The sequence below is a fragment of the Balaenoptera acutorostrata genome, chromosome 3 (genome assembly GCF_949987535.1).
Source record: "Balaenoptera acutorostrata chromosome 3, mBalAcu1.1, whole genome shotgun sequence".
In the NCBI taxonomy this organism is placed as follows: domain Eukaryota; kingdom Metazoa; phylum Chordata; class Mammalia; order Artiodactyla; family Balaenopteridae; genus Balaenoptera; species Balaenoptera acutorostrata.
The window spans coordinates 36,799,363-36,821,334 of record NC_080066.1 but is presented as its reverse complement, the minus strand read 5'-3'; the positions used below and the strand labels follow the sequence as shown (position 1 = coordinate 36,821,334).

Genomic DNA, 21,972 nt, shown 5'->3' with positions numbered 1-21,972 from the left:
TTCCCCGCTCCCTGGGCTTCTCGCTCCTCCCCCTCGGTCCTCCAACCCCACTACCCCTCTAGCAGTGCTCTCACAGGATGGGAGCTGACATGTACTGTATTTCTCAGTCTACACTGTACATTTCCTGGGTAGAGCCCAGTGCTGTCTTATACCCTGTTGTATGAACAGGTTCAGCTCCAACCCACACTCTATTCCTATCTGCAAACTACATCTCCTTATCTCCGTAAACAGGTCTTCAATAGCCAGGCGGTCTTAAGTGTCTGAATTGCCTAAGTGTCTGTGTATCTTAAGAAACGTTTCTTTTCTGGGTCTCAGTTTCCTTATCTCTAAAATGACGTGTTAGAACACAGACTGTATTTAAACATGTTGGTTGGGAGCTGGGATGCTTTGAAGACGGAGGGACTGTACGTTTTTTGTATGCCCCCTCCGCGCCCAGCCTCCCAAAACAGGCACACAGCATACATTCCGTACAAGCTTGTTGAATTGATACCAATAAGCTTGTGGCTTCTACCCAGTGCTTGGCGCTTAGAGGCCCTCAACAAATAATTATTAAGTTTAATTTAATGTTTGATCTCACCATTCTTGAGCACAGGAACCATGTATTCACTAGGGCCCCGGTAATAGAAGACCAAGTCAGCTAGCTGGGTTTGCGTTCTCAAGAGGTTCACAGTTTAGTGTAGGAGGCTAAGACAATAACTCGTTCATTTAACAAATTTTTTTTTAACGTCAGTGTGTACATAGGTGGAAAAGGTGAGAGGCAAGAGTGATCATCCAGGCTCCAGACGGGGTTGAGACATTGATTGATTCGGAGCGGCGACCTTCTGACTTTTTCATTGGTTGTCGCGAACCCTCCCTTCTATCACCCAACCAATCCCGGAAGCGTGTTGGACACCTCCCAGGCCGTGGGCAGCCAATCAAAAGTGCCGAGGGTGGTGGCAGCGGGGGTGCTGACGCCGATTTCAGTTCAGCGAAAAATGACGCGGTCCGGACCTTCCAGTGGCTGGGGGTGCAGGGAGACCAGGCTCCGGCGAGTTGAGCCCTCCGGGCGCTGACCGCCGGCGGTCATGGAGGACGAGCAACCCGACAGCTTGGAGGGCTGGGTACCGGTCCGCGAGGACCTCTTCGCCGACCCCGAGCGGCACCAGCTGCGCTTCCTCGTGGCCTGGAACGACGTGGAGGGCAAGTTCGCTGTGACTTGTCACGACCGCACGGCGCAGCGGCGGCGGCGCGAGGGGAGCCAGCCCGGGCCCGAGCTGGTGTCCGAGCCCGTGTCCGAGGCCGCCGCGCCCCCGCCCAGCTGGGCAGGCCTGCTCTCGGCCGCCGGGCTCCGCGGCGCGCACCAGCAGCTGGCGGCGCTGTGGCCGCCGCTGGAGCGCTGCTTCCCGCGGCTGCCGCCGGAGCTGGACGCGGGCGGCGGCGGGGCCTGGGGCCTGGGGCTCGGGCTGTGGACGCTGGTATGGCCGGCGCGCACGGACCCCGGCGAGGCGGCGCTGCAGGAGCTGTGCGGGCAGCTGGAGCGCTACCTGGGCCAGGCGGCCGACGGCTGCGGCGGCGCCGCGGTGCGCGACGCGCTCTTCCCTGCCGAGGGCTGCGCGGCCGACTGCGAGAGCCCGCGCGAGTTCCGGGAGCGAGCCCTGCGCACGCGGCGGGACGAGGCGGGGGCGCGGCTGCGCCAGGTACGCGCCCGCCGGGCCGTCGCCCGGTCCTTCTCCCTCTCGGTTCAGCCTCGTGCCCTTTTCCAGGGTGGGACGAGTGCGAGAGGGGAGTCCTTCTGCAGACCAGCGCGGGGAAGGAGCAGGTTAACAGCGTGATGCGCGGAAGGGCCGCGCAGCCTCGCAGGTGCTCTTCACCTGTCGGGGAGCAGCGAGGGGAATTCCGCGGAAGCCCCGTGGGGCCTATAGCGAGAGGGCTAAGTTAAATCAAAGTTTAATCGCAGTTACGAGCCAGGGTAGGCCCTTAAACCTTTCCCCTGAAGATGCTGGTGGAGCTGGCTGTTGTGACAGGAAGTGCCAGAGAATACTGAAAGCAAAACTAGAAATATCCCATCCGTGTAGGAAATGACAACACAGACTGAAGGTAAACAGTGACAGGTTCTGTGTATGAGGGAAGACCGATAATGGAGACAAAATGTTTTAGAGGATGAAGGTGCTTCTAGGACACAGGCTTCTTAGGTGATAAAGACTCGGTCAAGTGGACAGCCGACAGGATGTGAGCTGTCTTCATCAGTGTGGAACAGCAGCAACATGAGTGCAATTTTAAGCTTGAAAGAGGTAATTAGAGAGATGGAACAATTCATTTTTTGAGTGGTAAGCTTACAGAGCTGAAGGGGATTCACAAATTCACAAAAGGGTTTAAGAGAAAAATATGGCTCATATATCCACAACGAGCTGACTCTCCTGAGTCTAGATTTAGTGCTCTATCCCACACCCCGACATGCCTCTTGCTTGCCCTTTCTCATTATATGCCGTACTTAATCTGAGTGATTTTTCTCTGCCTTCATTTGAGGAAGGGGAGGTGTAAGAGAACAATCCAGCCACAGTTCAAATCTTAATTATATCCTCGCAAGCTAAATATAGAATGAGCTTTTTATACACCCACTTCTCATGGGTTAATTTCGCTTTATAATGTGAGGAAACCACAGGGCAGTTTCAGGCCAGTCAACTTTATCTTTTTTCTTTTTTTAATTTATTTTTGACTGCGTTGGGTCCTTGTTGCTGCACGCGGGCTTTCTCTAGTTACCGCGAGCCTCTAGTTACCGCGAGCCGGGGCTGCTCTTCCGCTGCGGTGCGAGGGCTTCTCATTGCAGTGGCTTCTCTTGTTGCAGAGCACAGGCTCTAGGCGCCCAGGCTTCAGGAGTTGCGGCTCGCAGGCTCTAGAGCGCAGGCTCAGTAGTTGTGGCACACGGGCTTAGTTGCTCCGTGGCATGTGGGATCTTCCAGGACCAGGGCTCGAACCTGTGTCCGCTGCATTGGCAGGCAGATTCTTAACCACTGCGCCACCAGGGAAGCCCAACTTTATCATTTTGAATCAGACACTTTTATTTTTTAGACACCCGGTTTCTGACAGAAGTGGTTTTTCCTTAAACTGACATATATGTTACTATTGTAAAAGTTATACTTTACCCAATTTGAAGTTCATTCAGAGGTATTATGGCACTAGTATAGTTCATACTGTTAGGCTAGCTATTGACACTTGTGTGGTTCACCTGTTTACGTGGAACAGGTGGGCGGGGGAGGGCTTAAATACAAAATATACTGCATCCGTGGAAGTGTATGTGATCATCTTAATACTCAGCTCATATTTAGAACAGGGAAGCAATTGATTCTAGAATTAGACCAGTTGCCAAGATTGCTAGTATATATAAAGTGAAGCTGAATGTTTTGAATTCTGAATAGTCTAAGCAATAAGACTGAAGAGTATCAGTTGTCTTAAGTTTACTTTTTCATGTGTTTTAATATTTTCGGGGAAACTTTTTTTTAATCCTAGTATTATCACCTGGATAAAATGTCAGCTGAACATAGATCACTTTATCCTTAAGTGGAGGGAAGGAAATAGAAGAATTTAAGGATATTGACTGGGAAAAAAAAGTCTATACTATTACTTGATTTTATTTCTCTTCTCCTGGGGGGTAAGGTAATTTCTTACCAAATGAGTTTATCTAGATTATAAATGCTCAGTTTATTTTCTATCCTGCCTCAGAAGAAGCGCTCTGCAGAGGCTAGAGCCACATTTGTGATGCTAAATGAGTCTGCTGGGGGTTTGGTGGCAATATTAACCTGGGGGAATTAAGAGAGTTGACATGCTGGAGAAGTACTTGGAGGCATTTCTGTGTCCTTATGAGCTTTTAAAAAAGGAGTACATCCTCACAAAACCTTTATGGTCGGAAAAGTGATGAAAAATATCCTCAGTCTACACCCTATTTGATGCCTTTTTCAGGTCCTTTTCTCTGAGTACTTAGAGAAAACATAGTTGAGATAAAATTTTCAACTCTGCGTCCTCCTCCACCTCCCATTTATTATTATAAAAGTCCCCAGTTACTAAACAGTCTTCAAAAGCACAGTGCTGAATGATTGATTATAGTAATAATAGTCTACTGTGGATATACCATGATTTATTTAACCATTCTTACTGGGCATTTTGGTTGGAGAACAATAGCATTTTCATGTTTAATCAGTATTTTAAATTGATGCATTAAAGTTTAGAACATTCAGGTTTCTTTAGCTTTGTTGGTTTGGTATGATCTTATAAATACTGTCCATACGTGAGCTTTATTTACATTTTGCCTTCTAGGTGCTTCAAGGGCATGAAAAAGCCAACACCATGGTAGCATTAATGAAAGTGTATCGAGAGGAAGATGAAGCATACCAGGAATTAGTTACTGCGGCAACCCTGTTCTTCCAGTATTTACTGCAGCCATTCAGGGATATGCGAGAACTTGCAACTTCATGTAAGCTTGCTATTTTGGTACGTTTTCTTTATATTTTTACTTTATGAGACTTATTCTTTATCGTATACTATTTCTTCAGTCGCATTTAAGATTCAATCTGTGTTTCCACTTTGGGTTTACCCTATATTTAGATATATTGTAGATATATCGAATTTATTATTTTTTAAATTGATTTCAGTTGAAGACATTTTACGTCGGTCGTCTTAATACATTAAGATTTCTGCAGATTTTCAAGGGTTACACACTTTCTTTGCTGATGACTTTTTTTTTAAATTTTAATTTTAATTTTTTGGCTGCGTTGGGTCTTCATTGCTGCACGCAGGCTTTCTGTAGTTGCAGCAAGCAGGGGCTACTCTTCGTTGTGGTGTGTGGGCTTCTCATTGCAATGGCTTCTCTCGTTGCGGAGCACCGGCTCTAGGCACGTGGGCTTCAGTAGCTGTGGCGCATGGGCTCAGTAGTTGTGGCTCGTGGGCTCTAGAGCGCAGGCTCAGTAGTTGTGGCACATGGGCTTAGTTGCTCCGCGGCATGTGGGATCTTCCTGGACCAGGGATCGAACCTGTGTCCCCTGCACTTGGCAGGTGGATTCTTAACCACTGTGCCACCAGGGAAGTGATGACTTGTTTTTGATGTGTTGCTTATTTACTTTAGCTTATTTTCAGCCTCTAAGGACACATGCAGACTTATGAGAAATAGGATGAAAATTTAAATAGCAAGGCCCTGGATTGTAATTCAGTAAATTAAACTTTAGTAAATGCTGTCGTTGCTCTTATTTCATTGAGCCATGGAACACTAGTTAGAATAAGCATTATCATTCCAGTGTTATAAATGAATCTGGAACCAAGGTGGGTGGGGAGGTTCAATAGCTTTCTCTGGTTCTAAACCAGCTGGAATCAGAAGACAACAGAGAGATCTCTTGATCTCTGCCCCCTGCACTGGGCCATCCTTCCACACGTGCACTCATGGCCACTGCCGGGCTACCGTAAAAGTGGTATCATGTTTAGATGAAACTCATGCCAGCCTAACCTGTGGAGAAAGTTGTTCTGTTCCTTATTTTGCAAATCTATTACTTGGATTGTCTTTACTTCCTGTGTATATTTTTTCTTTCTCTAAATAACAGCTGTACTGAGATATAATTCACAGACCATATAATTCACCTATTTAAAGTGTACAATTCAGTGGTTTTTAGTATATTCAGTTTTGCAACCACCAGCACTGTCTAATTCCAGAACATTTTCATCTCCCTGAAAAGAAACTCCATACGCATTCCCCATTCCCCCCCAACTCCGGGCAACCACCCATCTGCTTTCTGCCTCTAGATCTCCCTTTTCTTGACATTTCATATCGTATGGAATGATTTGTGTCTGGCTCCTTTCATGTAGCATCAGGTTTTCAAGATCCATCCATGTTGTAGTGTGTATTAGAACTTCATTTTTTTCATTGCCAAATAATGTTCATTATATGCACATAGCACATTTACATATCCACTTAGTGATTGATGGACATTTGGAACTTTCCACTTTTGGGCTATTATGAATAATGTTGCTATGAATATTTGTGTACAAGTTTCTATGTGGACATATGTATTCATTTTTCTTGGATATATGGATATGCTGGACCCTACAGTAACTCTGTTTAACCTTTTGAAGAACTGCCAGACTATTTTCCATAAATGCACCATTTTACACTCCTGCCGGCAGTAAATGAGGGTTCCGATTTGACCACATCATCGCCAACACTTGTTATTGTCTGTCTTTTTGATTATAGCCATCCTAGTAGATGTGAAGTGGTATCTCACTGTGGTTTTAATTTACATTTCCCTGATGGCTAACCTGGGTATATTTCTTATGTCACTAAATCATGCTTGGTAGAAGAATTAGATACTAGATGACATAGTATATGTCACAATCATTCATGTTTTAGGTTATTGTATTACTTTTGCCCTTCAGAAAAGAATCACACTATTGAAAAGCTTCCTGCCATGTCCCTAAAAGAAACCACAGCAACAGCTAACACTTGAGTGTCATGTACCAGGCTCTTTGCTGAGTGCTTAACAATACAGATCTCATTCAAACAATCGTGTATTATTATTAATAGAGAAACATAACTTGACAGCATTCCCTTCTAGAAAAGTTATTCGAGTAATACAAAGTAAAAGTAGGTTTTTTTTCCTTTATACTCCAGAGTATCCCTTTGTCATCCAAAGGATGCACCACTTAGAGCCTTATTCATACTCAGTAAGGAACTGATGAATGAATGAAATTTAATTGACTATGTAGTAGTAGTAAAAGTAGCTGAAATAATCCATGTGACCAATTTCCTTTCGATTTCCTAATGGCTCTACATTACTATTCTCTTTTACTAATACAGCTTTCCCTTCTTTCTATAGAAGTCCTTGGATGAGGATGGTCTGGGTCCTAAAAGGATAGTTGCCCTGCAGAAGGAAGCCCAAGAATGGACCAGACGGGCTGAAGAAGCTATAGTCTCGATTCAAGATATTACAGTGAATTATTTTGGAAAAACAGTAGAAGCATTAGCAGGTAATAATTTAAAATGCTGTACTAAGATACATGTAATTTTCATTTTATTCGGAAAACATTTGAGGGCCTCTTAAGCACCAGGTTCTGTATTTTTTAGGTACTGGGGATTCAATATAAGGATAAGCATAAACAGCCACTGTACAGTCAGGTGAAGGGAGAGAAATCTTAATTATATCAATTATATATTCATTCAAACACATGGAAAATGGCAGTGGCAACAAGCCACATGAAGAAGAGAAACATGGGGCTCTGAGAGCTTAGGAGAGAGAAATTAGGCCCAATCAGAGTGGCCAATGAAGGCTTCTGAGAAGTGGCACTTGCCCTGATATCTGAAGGGTAAATGGAAGTGGAGAAAGCAAAAAAGTGAGGGAAGAGTGTTCCAGGCAGGAGTAGCATTTGCAAAGGCCCTCTGGTTTTTGGGAGCTTGACAAGTCTGAGGAACTTGGGAAGTATGCCAAGTACGAGGAAGCCACGGGCTGGAGCACAGTACAGGCATACCTCAGGTCATAGCTCATTTCATTGTGCTGCACTTTACTGCACTTTACAGGTATTATGTTTTGTACAGATTGAAGGTCTGTGACAGTCCTGCATTGAGCAAGTCTGTTGTAAAACAGCAAGTGCTATTTTCCCAACAGCAGTTGCTCGCTTCATGTCTCTGTCACGTTTTGGTAATTCTCCTAATATTTCAAACTTTTTCGTTATTATTATATTTTTTATGGTGATCTGTGATTAGTGATCTTTGATGTTATTATTCCAAAAAGATTACAACTCACTGAAGGCTTAGATGGTGGTTAGCATTTTTTAGTAATAAAGTATTTTTAAATTAAGGTATGTATGTGATCTCGGATGGCCTCATCCTGCAGCAGCTTGAAGCAGGATTTCGGTTCCCCAGCCAGAGATTGAGATCAGGCCGTGGCAGTGAGGACGCTGAATTCTAGCCACAAGACCACCAGGGACCAGTGGCCAGTGACAAGGCCCTGGCCTGTCAGCTGTGTAGAAATGAATTTCCACATAGAGACAAAGTAGTGAAGCGAGTAAAAGTGTTTATTAGGAGGAAAAAGAGTACAGTGACTGTGGATAGACACACGGGTGGGCTCAGAGAGAGTCGCACCCTCATGGTAGTCTGAATAACTTTTACGGGGCATTTCTTCCGGGTTTCCTTTGACCGATCATCTTGCTTTGCCTGGTTCTGAGTCCGTATTTGGTATATCTCAGGATCCTCCTGTGTGTGTGCGCATCTCTTAGCCAAGATGGATTCTAGAGGCCTAGGGTAGGTTGACATCACTTACTATGAGGTGGTGCCCCCTCCCTTTTTGACCTCCAAGGAGCCTTTCTGTGCATGTGTAGTCAGGAAGTCCTCCTTGACTTCGAGAATGAGGAATATGTGGTCTTTTATCTCCTCCATCATCCTGCTTTTTTTTTTTTTTTTGGCTGTGTTGGGCCTTTGTTGCTATGCACGGGCTTTCTCTAGTTGCGGCGAACAGGGGCTACTCTTAGTTGTGGTGCACGGGCTTCTCATTGCAGTGGCTTCTCTTGTTGCGGAGCATGGGCTCTAGGCATGCGGGCTTCAGTAGTTGTGGCACGTGGGCTTAGTAGTTGTGGCGCACGGGCTTAGTTGCTCTATGGCATGTGGGATCTTCCCGGACCAGGGATCGAACCCGTGTCCCCTGCATTGGCAGGTGGATTCTTAACCACTGCACCACCAGGGAAGTCCCCATTATCCTGCTTTTATGGAGTTTCTCCTATTACAGAGTTTCTGTCCACAGGGGAGAAACTGTTTAGCCTGGGCCCATCTATCTCCTGCCTCAAATATACATTGTTTTTTAGACATAATGCTACTGTACACTTAATAAACCACAGTACAGTGTAAACATAACTTTTATATGCAATGGGAAACCAAAAAATTCATGTGATTCACTTTATTGTGATATTCGCTTTATCGTGGTGGTCTGGAACTGAACCTGCATTATCTCTGAGGTATGCCTGAATGGACAATGTGGTGTGAGAGAATGCCAGCAAGACAGGCAGGGATGAGACCATATGATCTTGTGGGCTGGGTGAAGGACTTTTATCTTAAATCATTGTTGATAGTAGCCCCAAATAGCAACAACTTATTGTCTGTTAGTTTGTTAAACTATAGTACATTTATAAAATGGAACGCCGTGTAGCAGTAAGCATGATTCTCTATAACTATTTTTATGAATAGCAAGAGTTCCCTGATATATTAAGTGAAATAAAAAAGATATAAAGAATGATGATCCTGTGGGGGGGGTTTTTGTTTGTTTGTTTTGGTCAAACTATATCTTCCTGTCTGTCTAGCTAAACATAGAAATAGTCTAGAAGTATATGCACCAAAATGTAAGAAGCAATTGCTTTAAGTAAGTGAGATTCATGATTTATTATTTTCTTTTTTTAAATGAAGTTATCTAAAATTTTATACCAATAACCATGCATTATTTTTGTGACAATAAAAAGTCACTAAAATACAAGAAATTTTCTTTTAAAAGGGATGTTTTGCAGGTAACATGGGAGGCAATAAACAAAGAATCAGTTCAGGATAAATTCTTCTGTTTTTAATGAGTTGTAATTATGTTTTATTTTATTAATTACAATACAACAGGAATGCAGAAACAAATGGCACAGGATGAGAAGAGATTTGGTCAGGCTGCCTGGGCCACAGCAACTCCCAGGTTAGAAAAACTCAAGCTGATGTTAGCTCGGGAGACTCTGCAACTCATGAGAGCCAAAGAGTTGTGTTTAAATCACAAAAGAGCTGAAATTCAGGGAAAGGTGAGACAAAGATAAGTGAAACTTTGTTTTAAAAATACACTTTTATTTTAGGTAGAATCTTTCTTTCCAGGCATTGTGAAAGAGCTTCCTTTCTTCACTTATTCCAACACCATCTTCCAGTAGATAAGAATTTGCAGACTGTGGAAGGTTGGCCATGAAGTTTCCCTTTGGTCAAAATGTTTGTGAAATATTATTTTTTAAAAATATATATATATTTGTTTGTTTTTGGCTTTGTTGGGTCTTCGTTGGTGCACGCGGGCTTTTTCTAGTGGTGGCAAGCGGGAGCTACTCTTCCTTGTGGTGCGCGGGCTTCTCGTTGCAGTGGCTTCTCTTGTTGCGGAGCACGGGCTCTAGGCACGTGGACTCAGTAGTTGTGGCTCACGGGCTCTAGAGCACAGGCTCAGTAGTTGTGGGGCATGGGGTTAGTTGCTCCGCGGCATGTGGGATCTTCCTGGACCAGGATCGAACCTGTGTCCCCTGCACTGGCAGGCGGATTCTTAACCACTGTGCCACCAGGGAAGTCCCTGTTTGTGAAATATTATATTGTAGGATTCACTTGATGATAACATCAAGCTCAGTACTGATGTAGTACTTTAAAATCAATCAAGTACTCAGTACTTTAAAATCAATCAAGCTGTGTTTTCAGCACAATTTTAGAATAATCAAAGAGGTGCTTCATCCTAGAAGCGTAGTCACTTAATTTTTTTCCTGTAACAGTATGACTTTAAAGCAGAAAACATTTGTAAATACCTCATTGCCATTTATTTTTCTCAAAACCTAAATGTTTTCATGTTTCAGGGATGAGATAAAGTATTTGTGACAAACATTGAAGAAGGCATTTTTATCCCATTAAATGAAATGGAAAAGTGTTTCTTCTCTATTTGCTTTTTTTATATTTGATATTGAGCAAGGAATAGAAAATAACTTGAATGCTTGTAAAGTTTGCCTTTAATGTACTAATTATTTTAACTTGCTCTTATTTTTTTCATGAAAACAAGATGGAAGATCTTCCAGAACAAGAAAAAAAAATAAATGTTGTAGACGAATTAGAAATACAATATTATGAAGTTCAGTTAGAACTATACGAGGTTAAATTTGAGATATTAAAATATGAAGAAATACTGCTTGTTACACAGTTGGACTCTATTAAAAGACTTATAAAAGGTAAAATATATATTTAAATGTATATGTTTAAATTACACATTCAAGGAAATACAGATCATATTATCAATTATTTCTTGTATATTGTCTAATATATCTGAAATTTTCTAACAAAGTTTCCCTTTAGTACTTTATTATTCAAATAATATATTCATTGGTAAACACACAGCAAAACAAAGGGAAACTATTATTACCCCAGTTAAATCATTTAGAGATACTTAGGCTCTATAGCTTTGTAGCCTTTTTTGTATGCTGATGTTTATAAATATCTTTCAGTTTCTTAAACCGAAACTATGTATCCTGTTCAGTAACCTCTTTTTCACTTAATACATAATAATCATTCTTCCATTTCAGTAAGTAAGAAAACCATCAAAAATTTTAATGGCTGCATAGTATTCCATTGTATAGACATGCCGGGATTACCAGTTTTTCACTGTTGTGAACAGCATTGTAGTGAAGAACCTTCCTTTACACATGTCTTTGTGTATATGACAGATTATTTCCTTGGAATAAATTTCTAAAGATGGAATCAGGTCAAGGACAATGCATATTTTACATTTTGACACATACTTGTTAAAAAAAAACACTACAAGAATCATTTGATATGCATTTTTCTGTACCTCTATTATTTTCTAAATTTCTGAATTTCATTCTACATAATGGCCCTCTAGATAGGTTGTACAAAATGATGCTCCCATCAGCTGATTATGAAAATAGCTGTTTCCCCATACTTATTCATTTAAATTCTCGCCTACTTGAGAGCAAAAAATGGCATCTTCTAATTTTCATTTATTTAATCACAAGTGATGTTGAACGCAATTTTGTATGTTTACTGGCCATTTGTATTTCTTTTATTCACGGCCTATTCATGGCCTTTGCCCATTTTTCTTTGGAACATTCCCTTTCTATATTAGAGATGTTATTCTATTATCTGTCATAGGTTGCAAATAATTTCTCTGTCATTTGCTTTTTCTTGCCTTGTAGGAATATTTAATTTTTATGAAGTCACCTCTATCAGTCTTCTGCTTTGGTCTTATACCTCCTTATCCCAAAATTATATCAGTATTTACTTATGTTTTGTTTCAGTATTCTTATGATTTTGTTTTTAAAAACATTTGGCTCTTTAATCCAGGTGAAATTTATTTTGATGTGGGGTAGGAATCTAACTTTTTCCCCCAAATTGTTAGCAGTCCCAATCACTGGTTTTTAAAAACATTTTGCCCTGTTGCTTTGACTTTTACCTGTCTCATATCCAGAATTATCATATTTGTTTTGATCTATTTATGAATTGTTATTTTCTTTCACTGATTTGTGAGTGGCTTCTGGTGCCAGTACCATGCTGTTCCTATTATTGTACCTTGGAGGTACATTTTAGTATCAGGTAAAGCAAGTACTTCCCTCATTACTCTACTTTTCCAAAAATTTTCTGACTTTTCTCACTCCTTTATTCTTCCAGATGAACTTTAGAATCATTTTGGCAAGTTCAAAACAAAAAACCCCAAAAAACTCGGAATTTTTATTGGGATTGCACTTAACATTAGAGATAATTTGGGGAGAATTGTCGTCTTTTCAATTTTGAATCTTCCCATCCAAGAACATGGTATGTCTCTCCATTTACTTAAGTCTTTTTTTTCCTAAAGTTCCTCCAAGTTTAGTTATTTTCTTCATATAGATCCTGAACATTTAATTTAATCCTAGGTATTCAAAAAACTTTACAGTAGCTTCACGTTATAAGCACTTTACATATTTAGGAAAAACTTCTATTAGAAAAAAGTTAATCTGGAAGGATGCATGCCAAACTGTTCATGTTTTCCTCCAGGAATAAGATGCCAAAGAGTTGGTGAAGGAAGAGGAAAATTTCACTTTTTATTTTGTGTACTTCTGTAGGGCTTGAATTTGTTGCAGTTAGCATGTATTTTAAAAAAATCAATATGTAATTAAGATTAAATATCATTAAGGCACCTTAATGATATACTGCTGGTAGAATGTAAGTTGCCTTTCTGGAGGAGGGTGATTTGACAGGAGTCATCAAGAGCCTTAAATATTCATCTGCTAAGGAAGTAATAAAAAATGTACACAAAGATTTATATTCAGATGTTCATCACAGTGAAATTGATAATAATAGAACATTGGAACATTCTAACAACAGAGAGTGCTTAAATTTGAGAATACTGTGTTGCCATTAAAATTATATTTCCATCACATGGAAAAGTTTCTCTAAGAATTCTGTTTATTGATATGTGTAGCTATATAAGTTGTGTGTGTGTGTATGTGTGTACATATAGACATATATATACATAAATGTTAATCATAATTACAAGGATATTTAACTTTCCTTACATTAAAAAAGTATGCATTATTTTTAATAATAAGACATGTTTTTAAAAAATCATTAATATGTTTCTAGATAAACAGGATGAAGTTATCTATTACGATCCATGTGAAAATCCAGAGGAACTTAAAGTCATGGATCGTGTAATGGGGCTGCAGGATGATAAGAATTTGGAGGTGAAGGAACTCAGCCGGCAGTGCCAGCAGCTGGAATCTAAACGGGGCAGGATCTGTGCCAGAAGAGCCCGTCTCAGGAACAGAAAGGTAGGAGTGCCCAGGGCAGCTTTCTTTTCTTACCCCTTCTGGGGGTTTCTTCTTTTATGAAAGATAAAGAGGTACTGAAAATAAGGCTTTTATCAATGATAAATTTTGTGTGTGTTTATGTAGCTATCAGTGGCTACAATTAAAATACATTTAAAATGTTTTTCTTAAAAAGATTCTTTTTCCTTTTGGATTTAAGCATTTGCCATCATCTTTAAATTTTAATTAAGTCTTTCAACAACTATTTATTGAATGCCTATTACTTATACAGGTATTTTAAAAACCACAAAAGGTAGAAACTTCTAATCAGCTATAATAAATGCTAAAATTAATTTTATTGTGAATTGTTGATTATAAAATATCAGTCAGATAATATTCAGCTCATTTCAGTCCTTATATGTGGTGAGTGATTTTTTTTCTTAATTTTTGAACACTCCATGATTACATAAAAAAGTAACATAGGGGCTTCCCTGGTGGCGCAGTGGTTGAGAAACTGCCTGCCAATGCGGGGGACGCGGGTTCGAGCCCTGGTCTGGGGGGAATCCCACATGCCCTGGAGCGACTAAGCCCGTGAGCCACAACTACTGAGCCTGCGCGTCTGGAGCCTGTGCTCCGCAGCGGGAGAGGCCGCGACGGTGGGAGGCCCGCGCACCGCGATGAAGAGTGGCCCCCGCTCGCCACAACTGGAGAGGGCCCGCACACAGAGACGAAGACCCAACACAGCCATAAATAAATAAATAAATAAATAAATAAAAGTAACATAGTAAGAAAGGCTAAGCATAATTGAAATGTAGTTTTTAATTTTCAGGTATTATAGGTTGGATGTGTTATGTAGGTATATTTGGAGATATTACTTAGAACATTATGGGGAAATGTGTTTAAAATAATTGCATTGAAACACAGGTCCTTAGGACACATCCCACTTAGGAATGTGGGACTGCCTGTATGTCCTCTCATTTCCACTTGGTTGGAGGATTTGCTTTTTCATCTCTCAAAGCACTGAATCCCAGCCATGGCCCTCCTACCGGGAAGGAGGGATTCCCGTAAGCAGCCCATCGCCCCATATCACGTGACCGAGGAGAAGGCAGAAGCACTGAGCCACACCATAACTCCTATTAATAAATGCCTTATACTGCAGCCCAAATGCAGTGCTTTTTTCTTTTAACCTTTTATGCTATAGCCCATGGTAATATTAAAAACCATGTGGCGTTCAATTTATAACCAGGTAAAAAACAGATCTATGAAATTATATTATTCCCCCAGGATCACTGCAAAGAAAATCATCGACTCAGATTGCAACAGGCTGAAGAAAGCATAAAATATTTGCATCAGCATCATAGCGTTCAGAGGGTGAGTGGTTAAAGAAAAATGTTTTATATTTGCATAACATGACACATGGGCTTAAGTTCGTACAAAGTGGAGCTCCACTGCCCCGTCAGCCTTGATCCTGAGGGGACAGCGCAGTCCGGCCCTGCAGCATGGGGAGCAGATGTGGGGGCCGGAGGAGGTAATAATGTCAGGTGACGGTCCCCCTCTTTCTCAGGACTTCTGAGAAGTTTACAAATATGTGTTTGTTTAAATACAGAAAAGAGACCAGAAAAAAGAGGAGGAGCAAAAGAAAAAAGAATGGATAAACCAAGAACGCCAAAAAACACTCCAACGATTGAGAGCATTTAAAGAGGTGAGTTCTAGAAATAATCACTTCGCCTGCATTGTCTGGAGAAATAAACGAAGATCACCCATCCTAGGAGAAAAGTATAAAGTATTAGGAACAGATAATTTGGGACATAAAACGTTTCCCAAATGCCATTATTTGTAGTCTATAAATAAAAACCAAAAATATTAGAAATATCAAGATGCTTTTGACCTTGCCGCACACTAGGGTTCCTGCTCTCCCCCCTGACCAGGTGGTGTGACTCTGCTCACCATGGTGTCAGCTGGCAGGGAAAACTGAAAATAGTTAAATTGCCCTTAGATTTAGCTGGTTGTTTCCTCATTTGTAATAAAGAAGTCTTTAAAATTTGGTCAAGGAAACACTGTGATATAAGTATAATTTTGTGCCCTATTAAAAGTGAATAGGTTTAAAAAAAAAAAAGTAAATACTTATTTTAAAGTAACATTAAACTTGTTGAATGTAAAACATAAACCTGTTCTCATCACACACCTGCAACACACACCTTCATAATGACCCAAAAGAGAAAACCATCCACTCCCAGACATAAGTCTGGGATGAGGTATTGAAGGTGCACTGTGTGACACCAACAAGAAAAATAGGGGGCACCGGAGTGAATCAATCATGTCCTACAACTTCATCTTGTTTCCTGATATGCTTTCTACTCTGATCACTGCCGTATACCAGGCATGTGCTAGGCACTTAACATTCATTCTTATTTAATTCTTAAAACAACCTTGTGCGATATCATCACCACTTTAAAGATGAGTAACTGATGCTCAGGGTGATTACACAACTTAGCTCAGGGATATACAGAGTCAGAGCCACAGCAGAGATTCTCCAACCCGGGCAGCACATCGGAAGCACCTCTGGAGCTTCTAAAGCATACTCATGCCCAGACCCCACCTCCAGAGAGTCTGATTCTCCTGGGTGAGAGCCTGGGCATGAATGCGGGGGGCTACGTGAACACAGATGAGCCAGGTGGACAGTAACTTGCTGGTCAGCTGTCACCCGAGGGTATTGATCAGCGTGGAGGAAGGGATTCCAGGGATGCAAGTCCAGCTCCGTAGCCCTGAACTAGTCAGAGCAGCGATGAACTTTCAAATGTAGACAGTGTGAAGATGGTATGAAGGTGACAGAATCAGACTGCCTAAGCTCTCAACAAACTGGAACGAGTTGACCTCAAATTGGTAAAAGTTGCAGTTTTTTTGGTCCATGGAGGTATACATCCCTCAAGATTAGGTCTTTGTAAGGTTAGGTTTTTCTTTAGTAAACTATACCTGCGAGACCAGAACTTCTTTATTTTTTTTTATTATTTAATTTTTATTGGAGTATAGTTGCTTTACAATGTTGTGTTAGCTTCCACTGCACAGCAAAATGAATCAGCCATACATATACATATATCCCCTCCCTTTTGGATTTCCCTCCCATTTAGGTCACCACAGTGAATTAAAGAGTTCCCTGCGCTATACAGTATGTTCCCATCAGTTGTCTATTTTATACATAGCATCAATAGTGTATATGTGTCAGTCCCAATCTCCCAATTCCTCCCACCCCACCCCCTTCCCCTTTGGTATCCATACATTTGTTCTCTATTTCTGCTTTGTCTGTGTCTCTATTTCTGCTTTGCAAATAAAGTCAACTATACCATTTGTCTAGATTCCACATATATGCGTTAATCAGAACTTCTTTAATTCACATTTTTAAATTATAAAATTTACTCTAAACATAAAAATTAGAGAAACATCCATAATTCCTGTTTTAACTGTCACTTTGAGGTCCACCCTGCTGGTATTTTTCATGCCTCTGTTTTTTACCTGGTTATACATTCAACACCAGATCATCTGCATTTTTTAAGGATGTTTCAGACTTTGCACTACTTACGATTTTTCATGGCTGCCTAATACTTTAAATTCACCATAATTTTTTCAACTATCTATTGTTGATACTAAGTTTCTGATTTTTCATACTAAAAATGTGATGAATGTTTTCATCTGTATATATCCTTTCATATCTTTATTACAGAGAAAGTATTCTATGAAAGGATATAAATGCTTATTTCTTAATATATAGATTTAGTAGCAAGGGTGGCTGTACAAAGTGAGAAGGAGCCACTTTGTGAATTAGAATAATCCACGCACAGAAATGCTTCAGTGTTCACTTATAGAAAGCTTCAGCATTCTGACAGTTTGCGTTTGTAGCAAGTTTCTCACAGCAGTTTTTCATTTTCAGAGATGTCCAAGTCGCTCTGTCCTAAAGAGCTCTCGCTCACAACCTGTTGCTCCACACCGGCCGAGTGGACTTCCCCGGCAGACATCCCCGCCGACTTCTCAGATGACGGCGGTGATCCATCCGTCCTCTAGGAAAACCAGAAGCGCTCCCTTATCTGAAGTTAGTAACGTGATAACCCCTGAGCATGAAGACTGTGCTAGAAACATCCCTGTTCAGACTTTTGTTCCAGTTGGTGCCCAAACACACTCCAAATCAAGTGAGGAGTTGCCACTGCCTCCCCCTCCTCCTCCTCCACCACCACCACCACCACCACCACCACCACCACCACCACCACCACCGCTGCCCCTCCCTGCTCCGCCCTTTTCTTCTCAATCTGCAAATCATCGGAATTTACACTTCAGGACTTCAGCGAAAGATGATCAGCCGCATCCTCTAGTGTGTGAATCGCCCGCTGAGAGCCCGTGTGGTTCCTCAGACAGTTTTACCTGCCCAGGTAATCTGCCAAAGTGTCCCTGCTCACCAGGGGTGGTTAGGTGGTTGGAGCGTTCTAGCTTTAGGAGCCTTCATCTTCAAATCAAAACCTTTTTTTAGAACTCTCTACAATCTTAAAATATTTCAGTATTTTTTGCCTTATCACTCTTTTATTGCAAAGTTAGCATAGCCTAAATCTGAGTTTGATAAATGCTGTGGGAAATCTTTCTAAAATAAAGCGGTCAAAAAAATAGTAGACCACTTTTTGCATTTGCAAGTATAGCACGCTGAATACACTTGAATATTTCTCTGTCTAATGAGGGCTATAGTTCTACTCATTATTCTAATTATGATTTAGACATTGATTATGGAGGAGACGGGCTGAAATCTGCCCAGACTCAGAGCCCACTGCTCTGGAGTGTATTTGTGTCTGTGTTTAAATTCTATCGAAATGCTGTGTACACTTGTTTTAAAGATTATGCCTGAGTACCTCTGCCTAGAACATACAAGGGGACTGTGAAAGGTGATGTGAATTATACAAACAGAACAGTTCCAAACTGTGGTTCTGGTAATGCGTATCCAGTTATTCTGAGTTCAAGGTTTCTTTGCACCTGGAGCCAGGTACAAATGAAAATGTGCACACTCTTAGGTAGAGACTGGAGGCCCATTTCCATGGGGTCTGTGGCAACATCGTGTAAATGAAAGCGAGAGCTCACGTGCCTGGGCCTAGACGAGAGATGGGACGTGGCAGGGCTTTGCGGGGGGAGCCCTGTTCCCGGCCTGGTGTAGCCCACACAGTGTGGGAAGCCCCGATCAGCTCACACACACTGCCTCAGTTCACTGGAAAGAATAATAAAATGCCCTCGATGGTGAAACTCTGTCTTATTACTCCTAGAAGGGAAATGTAATAACAAGTTATAGGTTAAATCCAAAGTGTTTTGTTAGCCATGGCATGGCCTTTCAATTCTTAACTAGAAATGACTATTCACCTTGAAGTCTCACATGGAAGATCCCTAGATGAGTGGCTACAGTCATGCCCCGGTCTCCAGCAGGTGGTAAAAGATTTTACCCCCGCAGGGGTCTCAAGGTGCCAGAGTGAAAAATAGCTTCTCTTCACCAAGGCCTTGAAACTCTGATCTAATCTGTGTTTTGACAGCATTTCACACCCTCAAAAGTAGAGCACCTAAGTTACGTCAGGGTAATGTAGGTGGAATTAAACACACTATATACAGAGAAATGTGCCAGTGCCACCCACTCTGGGTTCATTGAGCTACTGATTAAAGTTTTGCTTTAAGCCTTTTCATGTGTGGAAACCTACTCGCTTCATTATCACAGAACGAGTCATCACTGACTAATATCCAAGACTGAAGTTGGAGAAATACAGTGGGGTACGTTAAAAAATTTTGTTAAGTGGGAAGGGAAATGGAGGAGATACAATTTTAGAGCTGTCAGTGCACATTGGGTCAGATTACTTAACACCCCAGGAATTCATAACTATCTTCAGGGTTACACAAAAGGATGATAACACCTGTGTCTTGAGAAACAGCCACCCTAACAGAAGGTGTGTTGACTTTTGACTGTGCCTGGGAGTTGCTATGGATCTGAAGAAGTACTGGAAAATAAGTGGTCAAGGTAAAATATTAGCAATTAGACTATCCTGGATTCAGAAAGGGAGCTGATGGTTGACCTCTCTAGCAGATAATCAAAGCATTTGTTTAATGGAATGATGATTATTTGTTTACATCATGGCATTAACTTATGGGTGACTTAACCCTGTTAACGAGTACAAAAATGTCTCGGCATCTCAGGGAGAAAGAGTTTGATTTCGTGACTCCTTGCTCTGTTTACTCAATTTCAGGGTCGATGGACGAAGTGCTGGCCTCCTTAAGGCATGACAGGGCCCCTCTCCAGAAGGTGCAAGCGCCCACGTTGTCCCCTCCCCGTGCCTCAGTCAATGAGCACATTCTGGCTGCCATAAGACAAGGGGTCAAACTGAAGAAAGTTCACCCTGACCTTGGCCCAAGCCCCAGCAATAAACCCACCAGCGACCTGGAGAGGAGCATCAAGGCGGCGCTTCAGAGAATTAAGAGAGTATCTGCTGACTCGGAGGAGGAGGACGATCGTGATGAGCAGAACCCTGGCGAGTGGGACCGTTAGCCTCTCCGCCAAGGCCCAAGGCTCGTTCTGGAAAAGCATGTGAATGGGGTGCTGGCAGACTGGCCACATAACGCCCTGAAAGATCAGCAGGGCTGGGCGTGTGACGTTGCAGCTTTATTTAACGCTGCAGCTCTTAAAGTCAGGGAAGGAAGGAGAGACGTGGTGCCTTTCACGCATCTAAGAACCCACGGTGAGCACCGCTGGCATAAGAAAATGGTAGTTATTGTTCACCACGGATAATCTAGAATCATTCCCTTATTCTGAAAAACATTTACACTGCTATGGTAAACAGCACTACTGACCGTTCCTCCCGAGTGTGTGTAGTGGTTTCCTGAGATTGAAAGGTTTGAATGTGAACGTTATTTTAACAATAATCCGAATAAGTTGCTTATAAGCAGAAATTATTTTAAATATTTTAAAGGAAATGTATTTCATGTATCAGGCAGTATATAAACCCATAATAAAGAACTATTTATAATGCATCAGTGTCACTCATGAGGAAAGGAAACATAATATCTTAACACAACCATCCCTCCCTTGGCTGGGTTTAGCTGAAATCTTATTAAAATCATTAAACGGGACTTCCCTGGTGGCACAGCAGTTAAGAATCCGCCTGCCAACGCAGGGGACACGGGTTCGAGCCCTGGTCCAGGAAGATCCCACATGCCGTGGAGCAACTAAGCCCATGCGTCACAACTACTGAGCCTTCGCTCTAGAGCCCACGAGCCACAACTACTGAAGCCTGCGCACTCTAGGGCCTGCGTGCCGCAATTACTGAGCCCGTGAGCTGCAACTACTGAAGCCCACGCGCCTACAGCCCGTGCTCTGCAACAAGACAAGCCACTGCAGTGAGAAGCCCGCGCACCGCAATGAAGAGTAGCCCCTGCTCGCCACAACTAGAGAAGGCCTGCACGCAGCAACGAAGACCCAACTCAGCCAAAACAACAACAACAACAACAACAAAATCCCCAAAACGTTAAACATTTATTTAAGCAAATACTAAGGGTCGGGGAAGAGTGTTGTTCCCCTTAGGCACTCATGCTGGAATCATTTCTCCTCCTTGCTTTGTGTTAAAATTAGGAAAGGGGAAGAGACCCATACAAGGCAGTCTCCTCATTTCTCAAATTGTCCAAAGCATCCCCACTAATGTCATCACCCTCACTCTTGCCATGGCAATCCTGGGTTTCCACAGAACAAGATGAATCGACCCTCCTTTTCCAAAGAAAAGTTGTTATAGACCAAAACCCTTCCTACTTAGAGTTTCTTCTTAGCTAACTCTGAGGGGCCTCAGCTGGCATAGCTGGGAGGGGTCTGGGTCCTTCTTCAGCAGCTGCAGCCTGGACCTCCGTGCGTGGCTGGAGATCCTTCAGCGTGGCCACTGCCAGGTCACCCGTGGGTCTGTCAGGTATCCTACTTTCCATGACCTGAAGTGGTGCAGACCCAGATCCAGCTCCTGTACATGAAGGCGTCTCACTCTGCTCCCGGGGCCCAGGCCTTGGTGCCCTGACCCGGCACTGGCGTCTGTTCCCACTGTTCCCTTTCCTTTTTGCTGGTTCCCGGTGTGTGTGTGTGTGTAGGGGTGGGGGTTGCTGCACATGGGGACAGTCCCTGCTGGCTACTTGCTGGGCCTCAGTCGCAAATCCCAGTGGCAGGCCAAGTGGCAGCCTCCCAGGCCTCTTTCTACACCATAGACAGGCCAAGCTCAGCACAAAAAGTTTCTTTAGAAAGAATCTGGTATTTTTAAAAATGGCAACATCAGAGCTTTGCTGGACTTTCTTATGCTTATTACGCAATTTGGTATTTTTATTTTAATTCTTGTAATTTCAGTATTTTGAGACACCAGTGAGCTTATTCAGACTTGGATAATTCTCAGAATTTGCTTTCTAAGGCCTGCCAAAGATGAGAAGACCTCA

The 21,972-nt window shown here is 42.2% G+C and overlaps 1 protein-coding gene across 1 annotated transcript; it reads left to right on the top strand.

The window, feature by feature from the left end:
* Positions 1–953: 953 nt before the first annotated feature.
* On the top strand, positions 954–20,541 carry WHAMM (WASP homolog associated with actin, golgi membranes and microtubules). Its single transcript, XM_057543867.1, has 10 exons — positions 954–1,676; positions 4,291–4,464; positions 6,834–6,984; positions 9,605–9,774; positions 10,773–10,938; positions 13,343–13,530; positions 14,791–14,877; positions 15,113–15,208; positions 17,432–17,924; positions 19,761–20,541. Exons 1-10 carry the CDS (start codon positions 1,065–1,067, stop codon positions 20,057–20,059), a joined length of 2,436 nt encoding a protein of 811 aa, XP_057399850.1. The 5' UTR covers positions 954–1,064; the 3' UTR covers positions 20,060–20,541.
* The last annotated feature ends 1,431 nt before the right edge of the window (positions 20,542–21,972 follow it).